A 21715-nucleotide genomic window follows, 5' to 3' on the forward strand; every position below is an offset into this window, starting at 1 on the left:
CGAGTTCATCAGTGATGCACGTGGCACTGATTTCTCCTCTCTCCTACAATCAGCTGCAGATCACCTGTCTGCGCTGATGAACCAGTTTGCATCCTATTTCAAGGAGGACTACCGCTCATTTTTGTGGGTTCGGGATCCATTTATCTGCACAGCAAATGAGCTGTCGCTGCAAATGCAGGAACAGCTTATTGAGCTGAAGAGTGACAGTGGGTTAAAGCACCTCTTCACCACCTGTCCTCTTGCATCCTTCTGGGTAGCAGTGATGCAGGAATACCCCCAACTCTCCGACGTAGTCTTAAAAATTCTCCTTCCTTTTGCATCGACATACCTGTGTGAGGCAGGTTTTTCAAAACTGACTGCGCTCAAAACTAAATATCGCAACCGCGTACAGATCGAGGATGACCTGAGGCTATGTTTATCTAAAATTGAGCCAAGAATTAAAGATCTCTGCAAAGAAAAGCAGGCCCACGTCTCACATTGACAACCTACAAAGTTTTGACAAAGATTATGACAGAGGCTAATAATAATAATGATAGTAATAATAGTAATAATAATAATAAATATAGCTGCAAGCAGCAATGCGGGGGCCAAGCAGTTGAGCAGGAGTTGTCATGGCAACCCAATGTTGCTACATTATACACACACCCAATTAACCCCCCCGTCCCACACACACACATATACACAGATAAACTTCCTCCACCACACACCCCAATGGCTCCCCACAGACACGCACACCTCAAACATCACCAAATGTATTGTGCGTCCTCAGGTTGTAGTCACGAGTCCACATATCAAGTTTGGTGTCAATATAAGAAAGTGTTGATAAGTATAGCGCCCCTAAGTTTGGTTATATATGTGAAAGCATTGCTGAAATATGAGCCCACTTCCTGTGATTATAGCGCCACCTATAGGTCAAAAGTCATCAAATTTATTGAGCCTCCTCCTAATTGGGTCCTGAGACCCTGTACTGAGTTTGGTATTGATACGCGAAAGCCTTGCTGAGATCACTTCACTTCCTGTTAGGCGGCTTCGCCGCCAAACTTGATTGGTCACCACGGGCGACAGGTTTTCAATATGGCTCCAAAAAGCAATGCATTTTACACATATACACAGATAAACTTCCTCCCCCACACACGCCAATAGCTCCCCACACATACGCACACCTCAAACATCACCAAATGTATTGTGCATCCTCAGGTTGTAGTCACGAGTCCACATACCAAGTTTGGTGTCGATCACGAAGAAAGTGTTGATAATTATAAGCCCCTAGTGTTCAAAGGTCACTAAATATATGGAGCGTCTTCGGGATGTGGCCCCGAGTCCATGTACCAAGTTTGGTGTCGATACGAGAAAGTGTTGCAAATTATAGCACCCCTAGTGGTCAAAGGTCGCAAAATTGATTGTGCATCCTCAGGATGAGGTCACAAGTCCATGAACCAAGTTTGGTTTTGATACGTCAAAGCATTGCTGAGATATGACCTAATCTTGTGTTACTCTAGCGCCGCCCTCGTGGTTGAAGGTCACCAAATTTATTTTGTGTCCTAAGGATAAGGTCCCAAGTCCATATACTAAGTTTGGTTTCAATACGTGAAAGCTTTGCTGAAATATGAGCCCACTTCCTGTGATATTAGCGCTACATAGTGGTCAAAGGTCATCAAATTTATTGAGCTTCTTCCTAATTGGGGCCTGAGACCGTGTACTGAGTTTGGTGTTGATACGCGAAAGCTTTGCTGAGATATCACTTCACTTCCTGTTTTGTGGCTTCGCCGCCAAACTTGATTGGTTACCACGGGCGACGGGTTATCAATATGCCTCCAAAAAGCAATGCATTTGTGAGTCATGATCTGAAGATCATCTGTGCTAAGTTTCATGAAAATCGGATGAACTTTGTGACCTTTGTGAAAACTTTTAAGTTATATTGATTAAATCCAATATGGCGGCCGGATCAATTATGTTCACGTCACAAAATCACATCTGTCATCCTTAGGGCCTCCGACAGACACCACTAGTACATTAACATTAACATTAACAGACACCAATAGCAAGTTTTAATTTCAAACACATTATCCGTTACAGGCCAAAATGTAATTTTGCTAATTATAGCGCCACCCATAGGTCAAAAGTCATCAAATTTATTGAGCCTCCTCCGTATTGAGTCCTGAGCCCATGTACTGACTTTGGTTTTGATACGTTAAAACTTTACTGAAATATTACTTCACTTCCTGTTTGGCGGCTTTGCCGCCAAACTTGATTGGTCGTGACAGGCGACAGGTTTTGAATATGGCTCCAAAAAGCAATGCATTTGTGAGTCATGGTCTGACGGTCATCTGCGACAAGTTTCGTCAAAATCGGACAAACTTTATGACCTTTGATTCCTTTTAAGTGTTTTTGATTAAATCCAATATGGCAGAAGATCCAACTTAGGGGAAATTGACGTCATGGGGTGCGTTGAGTTCGGCCTCATCCAAGGATTCCAAGTATACCTCAATTTGTATGGTTGAAACTTTAAGCGTATAGATGTAATGCAAAATCTGACACATTGGGGGCGCTAGAGCACTTGACATGAAACTTAGTTCAATTAATCATATGACTATACCGAATCAATGTGCCAAATTTCCCAACTTTTTACTGTATGGTTCAATGGCAAATTAGCGTTTCGTTATAATAATAATAAGAACACATAGAATCACTATGGGTTGCCTCGCAGCTTCGCTGTTTGGCCCCCAATAAGAACAAATAGAATCACTATGGGTTGCCTCGCAGCTTCGCTGCTTGGACCCCAATAAGAACACATAGAATCACTATGGGTTGCCTCGCAGCTTCGCTGCTTGGCCCCCAATAAGAACAAATAGAATCACTATGGGTTGCCTCGCAGCTTCGCTGCTTGGCCCCCAATAAGAACGAATAGAATCACTATGGGTTGCCTCGCAGCTTCGCTGCTTGGCCCCCAAATATAGCTGCAAGCAGCAATGTGGGGGCCAAGCAAATAAGCAGAAGTTGGGATTGGACTGGACAAGACTAAGCTAGACGACAAGGCTGGACTGGATTAGATTGGATTGGACTGGACTGGACTGGACTGGACTGGACTAGATTAGATTAGATTAGATTAGATTAGATTAGATTGGACTGGACTGGACTGGACTGGACTGGACTGGATTGGGATTGCGGAGATATGAGCCTACTTCATGTGATTGTTGATTGGATTGGATTTAATTGGACTGGATTGGATTTGATTGGACTGGATTGGGATTGCTGAGAAATGAGACTACTTCATGTGATTGTTGATTGGATTGGATTGAATTGGACTGGACTGGATTAGATTTGATTGGACTGGATTGGGATTGCTGAGATATGAGCCTACTTGATGTGATTGTTGATTGGATTGGATTGAATTGGACTGGACTGGACTGGATTGGATTGGATTGAATTAGACTGGATTGGATTGGATTGGGATTGGACTGGACTGAATTAGACAGGATTGGATTGGATTGGGATTGCTGAGATATGAGCCTACTTCAAGTGATTGTTGATTGGATTGGATTGAATTGGACTGGATTGGATTGGGATTGGACTGGACTGAATTGGACAGGATTGGATTGGAATGGACTGGATTGGATTGGATTGGATTTGGATTGCTGAGATATGAGCCTACTTCATGTAATTGTTGATTGGATTGGATTGGATTGGGATTGGGATTGCAGAGATATGAGCCTACTTCATATGATTGTTGATTGGATTGGATTTAATTGGACTGCATTGGATTGGACTGGACTGGATTGGGATTGCTGAGATATGAGACTACTTCATGTGATTGTTGATTGGATTAGATTGAACTGGACTGGATTGGATTGGATTGGATTGTACTGGACTGGATTAGATTGGACTGGACTGGACTGGACTGGACTAGATTAGATTTGATTGGACTGGATTGGGATTGCTGAGATATGAACCTACTTCATGTGATTGTTGATTGGATTGGATTGAATTGGATTGGGATTGGACTGGACTGAATTGGACAGGATTGGATTGGATTGGATTGGAATGGATTGGATTGGACAGGATTGGATTGGATTGGGAATGCTGAGATATGAGCCTACTTCATGTGATTGTTGATTGGATTGAATTGGACTGGACTGGATTGGATTGGATTGGACTGGACTGGATTAGATTTGATTGGACTGGATTTGGATTGCTGAGATATGAGCCTACTTCATGTGATTGTTGAATGGATTGGATTTAATTGGACTGGGTTGGATTGGATTGGGATTGGACTGGACTGAATTGGACAGGATTGGATTGGAATGGACTGGATTGGATTGGGATTGCTGAGATATGAGCCTACTTCAAGTGATTGTTGATTGGATTGGATTGAATTGGACTGGATTGGATTGGGATTGGACTGGACTGAATTGGACAGGATTGGATTGGAATGGACTGGATTGGATTGGATTTGGATTGCTGAGATATGAGCCTACTTCATGTGATTGTTGATTGGATTGGATTGAATTGGATTGGACTGGACTGGATTGGGATTGGGATTGCAGAGATATGAGACTACTTCATGTGATTGTTGATTGGATTAGATTGAATTGGACTGGATTGGATTGGATTGGACTGGATTGGACTGGACTGGACTGGATTAGATTTGATTGGACTGGATTGGGATTGCAGTAAAGAGGTATGTTTTAAGTCTAGACTTAAAAATAGGGAGGGTGTCTGCTAATCGATTTGAGGAAGGGAGATTATTCCAGAGGAGGGGTGCGCGATAGCTGAAAGCTCTGCCACCTACTGTCATTTTTGAGATTCTTGGAATTACAAGAAGGCCAGTATTCTGTGATCGTAGCGGTCAAGAAACAAGCCAGACGGAACGGCGTTAGACTCGCCAGCATCCCCGTTACTAGGCAACCATGATAAGGCCTGTATAAGGAATAATGCAATAGGTTTTTTACACTGATGAGGCCAAAAACATGACTTCATTCCAGTTTGTCATGCTAGAGTCTACTACCTGCCTGATATAAAAAATATCCTGATACATTATTTCTTTAATGGCAACCATTATTAATCTTAAAATGTGATGAAGAGGATATGAATATGAAGTAGCAATGCTTGAAAATGCCAGTTGTTTCACTTGCCATCACATACAGGCCATACAGCCTTAGCCTACACTAAGTAGAATCAGTAAGCAACTCATTATTATCAGAATTACATTCAGATTTGGCTAACTTGTGCAGATGCGCCACTTCCCTCCCCATATTCCAAGATTAAGATAGTAGCCTAAACAAAAAGTACTTCATACTATCATAAAAATTCGTTAAAACAAATAGCTATTTGCAATTTGACAAAACACTAGTCCTCATTTTGCGAATGCGAGGACAATATGAGCCTGTTGCATTTAGTTAGATGTCCGAGTCACGCATAATGTTTGAAAACCACTGGCTCGTAATCACAATAATTTAACACACGACAGTTGGATAGCCTACTTCATCATGTCCCCAAACCTATATTTTTGTGAGTAGCATAGAGATCGTTAAAAACAATAAAGTATGACTCTCTTAAGATCCAAGATGGCGGCGCTGCGCGTACACATTTACCTCTCTCTGTCCCAACCGTACAGTGTTTTGTTTGTTTAAAAGTGTTTGTCCGAAAGTTTTACGTGTTCGCCTCTCGCCTTACTACGCCGTACTACAAGTACAGCAGGCAGTTTTAATTGACATCTGCAAAAAGCAAGTTTTGCAGCGTTCTGGACTTTGCAACAGAGACGCTAAAGGAACTCGGACTACTCGGCCTGCAACAACACCGACTCGCCTGCTACTCCTCCCGAAAGAAAGCGCCGGTGCGTGAGCGAGGAAGCAGAAGAGGGGCAAGCGCTGAGGCGTCCGGCCAGGCTAGCGGCCAGCCAACTTCAGCCATACCATCCATTCTCCTGGCAAATGTAACGATCACTGGACAACAAAATGGATCACATACGACTGCTGAGATCAACGAACCGGACAGTAAGTAACTGCTGTGTGCTCGTCTTCACTGAGACTTGGTTAAATGACAACATTCGGACTCTGCTGTACAACTGGAGCAGCTAGCATGCTATCGAGCAGACAGGGCCATTGTAAAGGGAGTTAAATCAAGGAGGAGGAATCTGTGTTTACATCCGTGACGAATGGTGCGGGACACTGTAGTAGTATGCAAACACTGCTCACCACTGGCAGAGTTTATGATCATAAAGTGCCGTCCTTTTTACCTGCCAAAGGAAATTACTCGCGATTCTGCTAGTCGCGGTATACATCCCGCCTACCAACAACAACAGCGATAAGAACGCTGCTCTTAGTGAACTGTACCAGGCTGTCAGTGAACAACAGGCGGCACACCCAGACGGTTTCACCATCTTCACTGGAGATTTTAACCATGCTGATCTCAAAACTGTACTTCCAAAGCTACACCAGCATGTTGATTTTCCAACAAGAGGAGATAACATCCTGGACCTGGTCTACACTACACACAAAGGAGCATACAAAGCCACCCCCCCCCACATTGGACTTTCAGACCATATCACTGTTATGCTAATGCCCGCATACAGACAAAGGGTAAAGCGAACAAACCGGTTAAGTAAGCAGGTAAAAGTGTGGCCTGAGGGAGCCTCCCGATGCTCTTCAAGACTGCTTTGACACAACAGACTGGGAAATGTTTAAGCAGGCAGCCACTTACAACAACCGGACAGACATAGAGGAGTATACAGACACTGTAACCTCTTACATCACCAAGTGCATCGATGATGTGACCCACACAAAAGACATCATCACTGGGCTAACTGGAAGCCATGGCTGACAGGGGATGTCCTCAGGCTGCTGAGGGCCAGAGACAAAGCCTACAGAGCTGGGGATGAAGCTGGCATGAAAACAGCGAGAGCCAACCTGTCCCGTGGCATCAAGGAAGCAAAAAAAAATACACTCACAAGATAACCACCCACTTCAAAGACAGCAGGAACGCACAAAGCCTATGGCAGGGCATTCAGGCCCTCACGGACTACAAGCCCAGCCACAGAGCTGTGAGAGCAACATCCCTCTGCTCAACAACCTGAACCGCTTCTTTGCTCGCTTTGGAAGCACAAAACAGCACCTGCCCACAGAAGACCCATCCCCTCTACATGAGCAGCCCCTGTGCCTCTCTGCCGACAGCGTGAAGAGGACACTTGCTGCTATCAACACCAAATAAGGCAACAGGTCCAGACAACATCCCAGGTCGTGGCGCTGAAGGACTGCGCGGGGGACTTAAGGATGTCTTCACAGACATCTTTAACACTTCCCTGAAGCAAGCCATCGTCCCATCATGTTTCAAAGCTGCCACCATCATACCTGTGCCGAGAAAACTGCTCCATCCTGCTTCAATGACTACCGCCCTGTGGCACTGACACCCATCATCATGAAGTGCTTTGAGCGGCTTGTCATGTCACATATCAAAGCCATTCTCCCCCCACCCTGGACCCCTTCCAGTTTGCATACCGAGCCAAGCGGTCTACAGAGGATGCAATCTGCTCTGCCCTCCACCCAGCCCTCACCCACCTGGAAAAAGAGACTCATATGTGAGATTGCTGTTTATAGACTTCAGTTCTGCATTCAACACCATAATACCACAACAACTCATCTGCAAACTTGACAAACTGGGACTCAGTACCTGCCTCTGCAACTGGCTACTGGACTTCCTCTGTCAGAGGCCCCAAGTAGTAATGCGTGTTGGCAACAATACCTCAAGCAGCATCACACTGAGCACAGGGGCCCCCAAGGCTGCGTGCTCAGTCCGCTGCTCTTCACCCTGCTGGACGATGACTGCACTGCAACCTACAGCAACAATCACATAGTGAAATTTGGTGGGTCTCATCACCAAGGGGCTTACGAGACTCAATACAGGTTGGAGGTCAACCATCTGACCACGTGGTGCAGGGACAACAACCTCCTGCTGAACGTCCAGCAAGACCAAAGAGATTGTTGTTGACTTCGGAGAGGTCACACCCAACACCTGCCACTGACCATCGACGGTGCTGTGGTGGAGAGAGCGAGCAGCACCAAATTCCTGGGGGTGCACATCAGTGAAGACCTCTCCTGGACCACCAACACTGCATCACTGGCTTAAGAGAGCTCAGCCCGCCTGTACTTCCTCCGGAAACTCAGGCGAGCAAGTGCTCCACCAGCCATCATGACCACATTCTACCGAGGCACCATTGAGAGCATCCTCTCCAGCTGTATCGCTGTGTGGGCGGAAGCTGCACTGAATACAACAGGAAAGCCCTGCAGCTGCATAGTGAACACAGCTGGAAGGATCATTGGTGCTTCACTCCCCTCCCTGAAGGACATTTACACCACCCACCTCACCCGCAAGTTAGGCGCACCAAAATTGTGAGTGATGCAAGTCACCCCCGGCCACAATCTGTTTGATCTACTGCCCTCTGGGAAGAGGTACAGAAGCCTGCGCTCCCGCACTACCAGACTCACCAACAGCTTCATACACCAAGCTGTAAGGATGCTGAACTCTCTCCCTCCTCTCCCCCCACCCTCAGCCACATAACATCCTGGACATTGGACCCACAATGGCCCTGCACTACTCCACTTGCACACTTGCACACTTGCACACTTGTACACTTTACAACTTGGTGTTGTTGTCCTGAAAACACAACACTTCTGCTGCTCTTACATAACTTGCACCACTATGCCACTATGCCACTTTCTTTATTACTTAGGTCAAACAGAACTACCCAAGCCTTTTATTGGCCTGACTTTGCACTAGTATTTTATTGACTGTCTATGCACAATTTCAACCAAATTTTGCTGCTCTTATTTTTTCATTATTATATGTGCCCTCTTATTTACTTATTTACTTACTTTTTTGTTTACTTGAATGTTATGTTTGTCTGTGGACTTAAATTGGTAAAATATGTCTTGTCTTCACCGTGGGATAGTGAGAAACGTAATTTCGATCTCTTTGTATGTCTGGAACATGTGAAGAAATTGACAATAAAGCTGACTTTGACTTTGACTTTGACTTTGACTCTCCGTTTGGGACATCGAAACATTTTTAATAGGGTAGACTACCGTCGGAGATGCTGACTTGCAAAGGCCCGGGATAAGACGTTATCTCCACTATCATCAGTCATTCCCCTTTATCAAAGTGGGAAATGAAATAAAAGTTTGAAAACCACTGGCTTAACAAGTTACCTGCAGTCCAGAACACACAGAATCTGTTGCAATATTCTGATGATATCGGCAAATGTTTGTTTTCCAAAGTAAGAATTTCACTTCACCATGCACCTTCGACAATGAATAGCTCATTACACTTGTTACTGTTAAACGTAGGCCTAACTGGTATCATTACAAACATTATTCTGTGTCCTAAAACTGGCATATTTTATGGCATTGTGTCATGTAAGTTCGTTGCAAAATCTAGGCTAGAGAAATGTGTGAGGTGGTCAGCGGGGGACAATTGAGACACACATTGGATTGTGTTATTACTTATTACTTAAAAGATTTTAGCTTGGAGTTTTCTCTTAAAAGTTATTCACAAAGCCTTTCAGACCTACTCTTGGTAAAGAAAAATGACAACTCGTAAACTAGGAGTGAGTCTTCGTTGCTATGGATGACATCATTACTCATGCACGAGCTTGACTGAAGGGACCACCTTGATTGGCTAACGCGGGAATGATTCCAAACACCTCCCTTCCGATGATGAGTGACAGGTGACCGATCGGAGAATGTGTGCGCTACACAAGTAGTGCGAAGGACGGAAGATGATTAATAACTGAATAAAAAGGCCTAGCCTAAATGAATAAAGAGTAGCCTAATGAAACATAGGCCTATGGATTGATGCAGTACCTTTGCAACATTATTAAATGAATCTGTCACCATATGCCTAGGCTACGTTTGCAAAGAGGAGAACATTTTCATTTGATTCACAATGAAACGTTACATTTAATTTACATGTTAACAATGAGTAGTTTTGGTTGTTGTTGGTGGCGTTATTGCATCCCTTTTTTGAATGCAAAATTGTTCCCTCACATTGAAGCTCCTGTTGCCGCGATAGGCTACGATTTCAAAAACATCGCAAACGTAAAATGCCACAAAAAGCTGTTTATGAATAGGTCTTAGTGAGTTAGGAGTCCTCTCGACTTCTTTTAAGCTGTCCCAGACTTAGGTGCTACTTTTAGGTCTAAAATGCTTCGTGAATTGCTTTTAGTGAAAAAAATTAGGAGTGACATGCCCATTATTTTTAGGAGTTGCTCCGAAATTCGCCAGTTAGGAGCTACTTTTAGCCTTAAAATTCTTTGTGAATACGGCCCCTTAATAAAAAGGCCTAGCCTAAATGAATCAAGAGTAAGGCAAAACAAATAGCCTAGTAGCCTAATGAAACATACGGATTGATGTAGTATCTTTGTAACATTATTAAATTATTCTGTTACTATGCCTACGTTTGCAAAAGAGAACATTTTAATTTGATTCACAATAATGTTACATTTAATTTACATGTTGACAATGAGTAGCCTAGTTTTGGTTGTTGTTGGTGGCGTTATTGCATGTTACTTATGCCTACAATGCAAAATTGCTTCCTCACGATTGGAAGCTCCTGTAGCTGCAAAGGATTTCAAAACACGGCGAAATGCGGCAGGTTTGTGAATAGGTCTTTGAGTTAGGAGTCCTCTCGACTTCTTTTAAGCTGTCACAGAGGTGGGAAGGTGTGTTTTTTTGGGGGCAGGGCTGGATTAACTGGGCACAAATGTCTGATGGCCCCCCTGCCCCCCAGCCAATGTGAATCGGGTGGTCAGTTAATAGGCCTATATTGTGAAGATTTTTCTTGCCATCTAAGGCACGAGCGCATCTGTGAGGCCAAGCCTCACCAAGTAGCTCGTTTGTTTACAACTAACATTCCATTTAATTAAACTGCTTTATAGGTTATGCCAAAATAGTTTTCAACATTTTGAATATTAGTGTCGGGTGAATTAGGAAATGTTGTTTCAAAAGGAGTAATTTCGGCTTTGTCAGAACTCTGGAGCTGTGGACGGCACGGCACTGCACGGCATGCCCAATGAAAATAAATTAACACAACACAACACAACACAACACAGACCCCGCTTCTCTCACGGCAGTCACTGACAGTAGCCTAGAATAAAATGCATGGGGAAAAACACTTCCCCATGACAAAGACATCGTAAAACACTGAAAGTTAACCCTCTAGGCGCCACAGTCGAGTTTACTCGACAAGATGCGGTACTGAATAAAACGGCCGATTTAGTCAAATAGGGTGTCATATGTCGTTCGACCTCCACTCCACTAGATGGCATACAAGTCATACGTCATCCCTGAGTCGAAAAAACGACATGCTTTAAACAAAACTTTCTAACTACAGCGCAATGAATCAGTGCGTGAAATACCGGAGCTAGTGTGCGTGTGAGACACTTTGTCAGAGCGATATTGTCAACGTCAGCGAGTATTTGCATTAGATTATCGTCTAATGGCATCAAAAAAGTTTACCTGAAATGAAGTGTTGGGTCTTCTATTCAAGGACCCTGATTCTGAAGGGGAATATCTGCCTTCAGAAAATGACGGTGATTTGTTTAGTGAGGCTTCAGATCGTCCCTGCCTTGCAATGATGCAGCTGGACAAAGTGAGAGTTTACTCCATAGTTTAGCTTACACCAAGCACAAACGTTGAATCGTTTGCCCAATGTCACTGGTGGGAATAATGTTTCACGGGTTGAGTGTTCATCAGGAAGTTAGCAGGGTGTTAGTGGTGTGGCTTAACGAGGCTGGAGATAGCCTAATATCCATAGCTCTAGCTTCTGTCTTCTGAGCGTGTGCCTCTCCGCAATCAGCGGCGACAGTCACGCGTGGTGGAGCCTTTGTCTAATGCCACTGGGTATGTTAGGCGAGGTCGAAGTGCTCATAGGACAGTTAGGGGGAACGAGAGGCAGTGTGGGGAGTCGCAATGAGAATGACAGTAGGCCTAGTCCGAAGCTGCGCCAAATTCTCTCCCACTCGGCGCTTGGCCGAGGCAGATCTGGCCATGCTGCTCGCAACAGGAGCAGAGGTGGTGACATCGGGGCAGGAGAGCCATTAGGCCATGCATAGTCTATCACAAGATGATGGGAATGCCGGCCCTGTATGGATAGGATATGGATATGGATAGTCATTATCTCTACAGCAAAAGGCCTGCTACATAAAAAAAAATTGTCAGCCATTTATTAGTAATGATTTACACTGTTGATTATCTATTTCCCTGACCATTTAGGACAGGTTCTTTTTTGTGTGTTCATGTCCTTGTGATGTGTGTGTCTTTGTCAGCTAAGAAAAAAACAACAAAAAAAACATCAACAAAAAGAAAACAAATACTAACATTGTCTCTTGTCTTGTCTCGTCATCTCACTCCTGATCTGTGCCTTGCCATGGCAAGTGAGCTTTTGAACTAAACAGGTCTTGTCTACTTGTGTTTGTGTGTCATCTGAATAATATATATGTGCCCCATACATGGAATCAGAGTGCCTACTGTATGTAGTAAATGGAAAATCTCTACAGCAAAAGGCCAGCCTACCGCTACATGCATTTGGTTTGTTTCTGCCATTTATTAGTAATGATTTATACAGTTTGTTTACTACTTACTATTACCTGAGCATTCAGTATTGTCCAATATAGCATACAGAAGGTGAGGGACATTTTGGGGGAAAAGAAGTGGTGCATTTTATCATTCAAACATGCAACTTTTCATGAAAATTCTATAATTCAAGATGGCCACCACCATATGACATCATAATATGCAAATTAGATATAAACATTTCATCTCTACATAAACTTTGGGTCATCCTTAATATTTCTCTAATTTACAGAAAGTCTCTATCTCATCACTTTTAAGATATAGCCTTTTGAAATGAAGATGTCAAAATCGACATCTTCATGGCGCCTAAAGGGTTAATATTTTGTCACTAGCAACATACATCTGTCCTTTGTCAAATGTGTTATGTTCCAAGTAGCCTAGCGCGTAATTCTGCTTCATAAAGTTGAACAAATACATTTGCTTATTTCACAGAAAAATATAAATAGCCAGTTAGGGTCTACAGTGCAGAGTTGGTAAGTTATGGTAGGCCAACTTGGAGTGAACATACAAACAGGGGAAATTCTTTCTCTAGTAGCTGAGTATCCTCAGGTGCGCGTGAACATAAGGCCGAACATGCAAGCGCCAATGAATCGCTCTCTCACGACAATCAATCACGTTAAACTTAAATAGGTTAACATCACTCTAAGTTAAGCCTTCAAGCAAGGAAAATGATGATTTGAAGACATCTGTTTCGTTGGAAGGGCAAGGGGGTAGCAACAGGGCAACACAGAGACAGGCCCTATGGCAGGGCTGTTATGCGAGTATTAAAATATGGGGTCATTCCACGTCAGTTCAACCAGGGCCCACGCACTTAGGTCTCAAAAAATTCTGAAAAAATTACCAGGTGTACCTATGTTACCCAGGAGACACACTGTAAAATTACTCTTATGTAAGATCAATACTTTCCAAGATACAGCCAGTTTTACAGGGGGAGGGGGGGTGTCGATTTTGTTCGGCCTCTTATTTTTGTCAAAGTTCACAAGCCCACAGCGCAAGAACTAAACCATGTAGGAGGCTCAAATTTTGTATGCTGGTACATAAATAGGAATAGTATGTAGCAAAATCGTCACGTTTGGTCTGGATAATCCTGCATGGTCATAGCTGTCCCTCAAAGTTGTACAAATTTTATTGGAGTTTTTGGCTGGGCTCTGTTTAAGCCTTCAGAAGACATATTTGTACTCAACATAGGCTCTTGATTTATTTTCCTTACTGAGGTAAGTAGAAACACTCTCACAAAAAACAATGAACAGAAAATAAATTCCTTCAGGGTCTGAACAGCAGACTTTACAAAGTCTAAAAAATCATTTTGGTTCTCATTTTCAGAGCACCCAAACACCTTGTGGGAATATACAAAGATTTTTTAAATATTTTTTTTCTTTATTCTCCATGATCTTTTCTTTTCAAAAACACCAATTTGACTTGTCTTATGCAAATCTTTATTTTTCACTTTCCACCCTGAACATGGGCAAAATGCACCATTGACATCAATATGTTTTGTATAGAGCTACCACAGGTTACTCAATACAATCACAGGTGACCGTGTGGTGACTCTATATAAAACATATATAAGACATGGGGGAGTAACATGCAAAATACTAAATAACACAAAAGATAGTCATTGCTCTGAAAAAGTCCACAGAGCCTGACAATGTATAACAGACATATTTGGTAATTTTTAGATGGAGTTATGGTGCAGATCACCACAGAGACTATGGAAGAGCTACGACAGGCCTTGAAGGACATGAAGGACTACAGTATACCCTGCGGCACAATTGAACTGGAGAACCAGAAGCATGTTCATATTCAGTGGACAGAAGATGATCATAACTTCAACCGTGGGTGGGTTGAAGGATGCATCAAGGAATCCACAAATAATTTAATGAATGAGTGTACTAGTGAAGGTCCCTCAAAGGAGATACAACTTATCATGCTTACCCATGAGTGATTCATTGGCAGTGGTAAGTTACAAATATCTTATTTTTATTGTATTTTAATCATACTCATCATAGCATCATCAGTCCCATTGATGGAAAGTCCATGGAATCCATCAATTCCATAAATATTTTCCATGGTGCTGAGTACAAAGCCAACGGGAAAGTCATTCGCTGGACAGAGGTAATGTAATCAGCTGCATCATCAATAGAGAACTCATACTGTACAACTAATTGATGGGAATCATTAGACATATGATTTATCTTTTTATCTGTATGGTACAGGTGTTCTTCTTGCAGAAAGAAGACCAGTCCTATTTCCTCAGTGACCCGATTGAGCATAGTCGTCTTACAGAGAATGTAGCACGAGCCTTCTGCATGGGTCTATGCCCACATCTGACAATGCTGAAGGAAGATGGCATGGTCAAATTGGGCTTACGTGTCACAATGGACTCAGATAAGGTTAGTGGTTATTCAAAATGGGGAAAATGCTACAACTGTGTCTGTCTTGTCTAAGTTAACACTTAATCATACAATGCCCTCTGTGTATGAAAGGTGCTATACAAATAAAACGTATTAGTAGTAGTAGTAGTAGAATCTAAGGTCGATCATAAGTTCGAGTGTAAAATTGATGTTAACATACGTTCTTACGAGTAGCTTCAAACTAGCGCTGTTTTAAATTTCAGTTGCACCACCATAACTTAAGACGGAACTTAACTAGTAGTGTGTAAATCGACCCAGGGTCAAATAAGTGTCGCATTTAATGATGTTTAGATCAAGCCAATCATTGGCAGCTTACAATGTAAACAGGAGGTGTGGCAGTAGCTACACATGTGTTGAATGAAAACTTTCAGCATCCAAGCCAGAGGAGAAAAACAGTTCTATCGTTATTTAATCTCCTTAGTCTGCTTTAATGTCAGCTGCCCGTTCACTCTAAATCGTTGTAGGTTTGTGTCTTAAGATACTCTATATTTCTCGTATATTTTGCAATAAAGACTAGCTTAACATGAATTTGTTTTGTTAAAGCTATTTTATTGTCTGGGCTATCTAAGCTTTTTCTCATGGTTTGTAGAGTGTGTTTTCTCACGAGTACGTTTTCACTCTGGTTAGTTGGGTTGTCTAGCAACAAATTTACCGAATTATTAAAAAAATTAACATTCATTTTTCCGAGCGTTCACGTCAGACTTAACGTTAACAGGATAAGCAAAAAAAGAGCCGACTTTGCTACACGAAGGAAGTTAAATCGGTAAGTTGTTTGCACTTCTGACACTGACATCAATAATTAAGGTACAAACGGTTAACCTTTTGCTATTTACCAGTACGTTACGTTTACGTTACCAGTAGTGCTTATGTGTTACATTGTTACTATAAGTGTAGCGTAAGTTAAATGTTTGCTATGTCAGACTGTCAACATCAATAATGTTAATCTTAGCTAATACATTAGCCCTAAATGACAGCCTTGCTAGGATGACATTAAGAAATGTAACCTAATCTTGCTTTTCAATGCAACCTATGGTTTTTGGCAGATGCCAAAGTGATTTAGGTTATGTGTCATGATTTAGGCTAGTTTTAGCAGTAGGCAAAACTTAAGACAAACTATAACTTAATGTAGTCTATGTTGTTTGTCATGTATTTCAGGCCTGACCATGACGGATCCTCGCAGACCCAGGAAAAAAACTTATCACACAATGAAATCATCATTCTAATCTCTAAATACAGGGAAAACAAAACCATATTAGAGTACAAATTCAACACGTTCACCACTAACAAAAGAAAACAGCAGACGTGGGAGGACATAGCAGAGGCTTTCAATGCAAAAGGCATTGCTGCCAAAGAGGTGAAGGATGTACGCAAAAAATGGAATGACCTGGAAATGCAGGCGGCGGAGTACTTCCCCAAGACAGTCACAATAGGGGGTGGACCAAAAGCTGACATAGTGCCATATTCATCGCTTGTCCTGGACATAATTGGGGAAGATTCTCCCCCTCTTATGGTGTTGCAGGAGGTGGAGTAGACAGTCAGTGTGGCCCGCCAGCCAGATCCAACACCATTTGATGGCTGGCTGGACCCAACACCATCTGTCTGCCTGCCAGACCCAACACCATCCGTCAGCCAGCCAGACATAACACCTTCTGACCTCCATCGAAAAAAAGTCTGAGGGGACCCAAAAAACTCAGTGGAAAGGAAGACATCAACGAGTTATTGTAAAACAATAAAGTAAAACAAGAGACATTACAATTAAATGTCGAAAAGGAAAAAATAATAATAATACAAACTAAATTTAGAAATGTTTAAATTACAGGAGGAACACAACAAAACTACAAACTTTTCATGAGCTTTAGTTTATGTATGCCAAGTGTGGTGGCTGCAATAGACCCTATCGTGTAAAGACATTCCCCATCTGGTGACCCAGTGACCACTAGGAAAGACTAGTTGGCAACCACAGAAGAGTGGTGACAGCAGGGAGAGATTGCTGGCGTCTGGGGAAGACCAGAAACAGGGTGCCAAGGCTTGGCAAGCCAAAGCACGTCCTCCACGAGGAGGAACCCAACTCAAGTCGCTATGGAAAAGTACATTGTAAGACACCCCCAAAGTCGTGCGAGAGCGAGGGAGGATAAGCAACCTATAGGACAGACAACTGTTATGACAACGGATGACGATCAAAGGACAACGGTTCAGAACAACAGAACAACTAGAGTCTGTAGGTGTGGAAAGGTCTGCAAAGGCGATAGAGGTCTGAAGATACACCAGAGTAGGATGGGCTGTTTATTACACAATAGTGTGCAACGCTCAGGACAACCTGGTGAGACGGAGGAGAGGCAGGGTCAGGTGTCCAACTATAGTACCCAGAATCTCCAAGCACACAACAAAGGCGTCAGCATTCTCCCAAGTACCAACAACGTATCAGACGACCAGTAACATCAAGAGGGGCAAGCAAGCCAGGAAACAAGCCAGCGAGTCCGGCCCATCGAGGGAGAAGAAACAAAGAAACAGCTAGTGTTGTGACCAACAGCAGCAGCCAGGAAAGTGGGAGACTGGAAGTCTTTTGACATGGAAGTAGACCAAGTCCTGGAATCTGTCCTTGCTGGTGACATTGGTAGGAAGATGAAGGCAATGTCCACTATCATCTGGAGCATGGGAGCAGAGCACTTTGGGATGGAGCAGAGACAGACCACAGCATGCTGGAGAGAACAGGCGCTCAAGGGAAATTGCAAAACTCAGAGGCGACTTGAGAAGATTGAAGAAGGTTTTTCGGCTGGCTCCTGAAGACAAAAGACCTGCCCTTAAAGAGATGCGAGATAACGTGAGGGAGCGCATAGAAGACCTTGCGACGAGCAGAGTGCCAGCGAAGGGATAGAAGGAAGCGGGAGAAGGAGAGGGTCAAGTTCACCAAAAACTCCTTCAAGTACCTGTCAGGTCTCCTTGGAGTCAAAAAATCAGGAGTGCTAAAGGCCCCAAAGGAGGAGGTAGAGGAGCACCTCCATAAAGTGCACAGTGACCCAAGGCGTGAAGAATAACTAAGCTGTGCAGAACTGTGAGGGGCCGAGGAGACATCTTTGGAGGCTACTTAAAAGGTACTGTGGAGGAAGAACCATCTGCCAGACAGTTTTATTATTGCCGAGGGCTGCTTCACCCCTAAGCAGAATGACTCTTCCAGCTTGAAAGACTTCCGCACAATTTCGCTGTTGAATGTGGAGGGGAAGGTGTTCTTTGGAATCTTGGCAAAGAGGCTGACTCAGTACAGAACTGCAGTACAGAAATGCGGAGTACCAGGAGTTCCCGATTGCATCGAACACAACAGTGTCATCTCCAAGGTCATCGAGGACGCTAAGAGGAACCAGGGAGATCTAGCAGTCCTGTGGCTTGATTTAACGAACGCCTATTGCATGGGTTCCCAAAGTAGGGGTCGGGAAGCCCGTGTTTGGATAAGCCTAGTGCGTATGGCCAGTGCGCACATTTTATTTTATTTTTTGAGTCACATCCAGGGATAGTGGGGGTCGCCAGTCTCTGGCACGGTTATTTTGGGGGTCGCGGGTTGAAAAGTTTGGGAACCCCTGGCCTATTGCACAGTGCCGCACAAGTTAGTCAACCACACGCTCAAAGCCTACCACGTCCCCCAAAGGGTACAGCTGCTCCTCCAGAACTACTTCGGGCACTTCAAGATGCGCTTCACCTCTGGTGACTTCACTACCAACTGGCAGAGTTTGGAGGTCGGAATCGTGAATCTCCATCATTTTGTTCACAACGGCAATGAACCTATTCGTCAAGTCAGTGGAGAAGCCCAAACACCCAAATATTTTGCTCTGTAGGGCTATACGGCTCTGGGAGCAAACTGCAATTGCCAATTACATCAGTCGTGGAGAAATTTAAGACAATCAAAGTCCGGTTGGCCATGATGTTGCGCAACAGTGATGTTCAGGTTGTGCGACAGGCGATCATCGTGGTGAAGACATGCCGGAAGTGGAAGGCCAGTGGAGCTCTGAGGGAAGTGGAGGAGCACTTACAACACGCAGACATCATGGGCACTGTGACTCAGGGGAGGCTGGGCCTAGGAGTCATCACCTGAGCAAGCTGGAAGGAAGCAGGGGCAAAGGAATGGAAAGGAATGGTGCAGAAGGAGATACGGGCTGTGGAGGAAGAGAGCAGACAAGCCAGGGCAGTAGCCATGAAACAGCAAGGCAGCTGGACCCGGTAAGTGTTTGAGGAAGATCCCTCAGTTGGAAGGACATTTGGAACATAGAGGGGCATCGGATAAAGTTCCTCCTCAGCTCCGTGTATGAACACCAACGAATCTCCAAAGATGGAGACTGACGGAAGATCCCTCCTGTGCACAGTGCAAGAGACCAGCAAACCTGGAACACATTCTGTTGTCCTGTCGGGCAGGCCTGACCGAGGGAAGGTTCAGGTGGCGCCATGATCAGGTGCTGGTGCAACTGGCCGAAGGAGAAGAAGCGGAAAAGAACCAAGGCCCAAGACAAAGGCCCCCGTTTCATTGGCTTCCTCGGGTCTGGGGAAAAGGCAGGCAAGGAGGACAGATGTTCAGGAATCCAGGAAGTATCAGTCTCTCATCTTTGAGAGCAGAGAGGTTGGAGAGCCTGGAATCTACCGATGGAGGTGGGTTGCAGGGGGTTCCCAGGTCAGTCACTTTGGACAGCATTGGGGATGATTGGGGTGAAAGGGCAACCCGCAAGAACCTGGTGAACAACATTTCAAAGCAGGCAGAGACTGCATCCAGATGGCTGTGGCTAAAGAGGAGCGAGCGGTGGCTAAACCAGGCTGTCAGCGTGGGGAGGGTGGGGGTCAGAGCTGAGTGGTAAAGTCCTGAATGGCTGAGGGAGCAGTTCCAGGACGCTGATTCTGCTGTCAATCCCCATTGAGGTGTCATGGGCTTGTTGACGAAACACCGGTAAAGTGGGGTGCCCACTTGAAAACCCAATGAAGTCAACAGGTCTGAATCATGCAGCTCTGCCCTCAGTTGAAGATGTCTGAGGGGAGCGACTTCTATGCCAGCCACACCACATAGGGAACAGGACGTAACTGCCAAGTGTGGTGGCTGCGATAGACCCTATTGTGTAAAGACAGACATCTTAATCACTTTTATTCTACAGGTCAAATAAATTTAAAAAAAATGGTACAAGATATTTATTGTCTCTTATTGCCTAAAATGTGTTGTTGTGAGGTATGCTCGCACTGTTGCTGCCTCAGCATTTAGGTCATTCTCCATCCCCAGGGGAATATCAAGATCATCCCCATCATCATTGTCATCTTCCTCCAGCAAAGGTACATTCCAGGCCATGGTCATGTTATGTAGCACCACACAGGCACCAGCTACAGCCGCACCTCTTTCTGGCTCCATTACTATGCCTGTAAGTGACCAAATATATACAATTGCCACACCCTTTAGATAAAATAATAATACTTATAATAATAATAATAATAATCATATTTATTTATATAGCACTTTTCAAGTACTGAGCACAAAGTGCTTACAGACAAACATGAAGAGCATTTTTTCTATGCACAAAGTGCAACAAAAGTGCTTCACACACAAGACCCAAACAACAAAAATGCCTAACGGAGCGGCGTAATCGCCAGCGTACCCGTGACACGTGAAATATACAACATGTGAAACATTCAAGACGGATAACAAACAAACAAACAAACAAAAACAAATAATAAAATAAATAATTAATAAGACATTTTAAAAAGAAAACTCATGTTAACTTAGTCCAGTTGGTTGCATCTAGTTAAGCGGCTGAATAGTCCAAGGGCAATGATGAAGGTGCACAGCTGTGTCCAACTCGGAGGATTTAAAGTTTTCCTGGCAGAGCACTGGAAGCAATGAACAGTCTGAAAGTCGTAGGTAATCCTCGGTGAACATTGACAGCGACCGCAAACTTGCTTCTAACGTTAACGTTAGCCTACTCAATCCAGACTCCAGGCAGCAGACCATGGCAGCTCGCAGGTCAATCCAGTGGTCGCGGCAGCGGCACATCACATATAGCCCACCACAACCGTCCTGAGAAATCCCTTTCCGAAGCGCAGCGCCGTTCACGGATGGAGTACACCAGAGGCCCAGGACAAAAGCCAACGTCAACATTAGCCATAGCTAGGTCCTCAGCCCAATGGACTTTAACATTAAGTTAACTTAACGTCACAGCATCAACAGACTTTCTTGTCTTTATATAAACGAAAAGCCATTTTAACAGATTTTTTTATATTTACCTACTTAGTACTAGGTGTAAGTTTTAAAATATAACTTAAGCGTAAATGGCGTGGTACAACAGTGTAACACTTAGTAGTTTGTTAACTCGAATGTAGTGCCTACTTATGGGATAAATCCAACAAAATTGGTTTAGTTCAGAAAATGAAAGTCCTTTTGTTTTCATTATACAACTTGGATAGGACTTGGATGATTTGAATAGGACTTGGATGATGGTAGTTCCTAACATGACTATGCAATACCATTGATATCTTTTTGAAATGAATGTGCATTTATTGTTATACATTTATGTTGTTAAGAGACAACAACATGAAACCAACATTTCTATTTGACTACATAGGTGAATTCAGAGATCAACTTCATGAAACTGTCGGGCCTGTAAACCCAAAACTTTGGGCCCTATCTTGGCGATCTAAAACACATTGTCAGTAGCGAAA

At 43.7% G+C, this 21715-nt stretch overlaps 1 protein-coding gene across 5 annotated transcripts in view; it reads left to right on the forward strand.

Moving 5' to 3' along the window:
• Positions 1–21715, forward strand: part of zfyve9a (zinc finger, FYVE domain containing 9a) — a 228504-nt gene that overhangs the window by 204219 nt on the left and 2570 nt on the right. For all 5 annotated transcript variants that reach the window (XM_048260472.1, XM_048260453.1, XM_048260462.1 and 2 more), the window contains 3 exons: positions 14303–14462; positions 14633–14738; positions 14840–15016. In XM_048260472.1, the coding sequence (XP_048116429.1) occupies positions 14303–14462; positions 14633–14738; positions 14840–15016 (443 nt within the window). The remainder of the gene's footprint in view (positions 1–14302; positions 14463–14632; positions 14739–14839; positions 15017–21715) is intronic.

This window comes from Alosa alosa, chromosome 1 (genome assembly GCF_017589495.1).
Source record: "Alosa alosa isolate M-15738 ecotype Scorff River chromosome 1, AALO_Geno_1.1, whole genome shotgun sequence".
In the NCBI taxonomy this organism is placed as follows: domain Eukaryota; kingdom Metazoa; phylum Chordata; class Actinopteri; order Clupeiformes; family Clupeidae; genus Alosa; species Alosa alosa.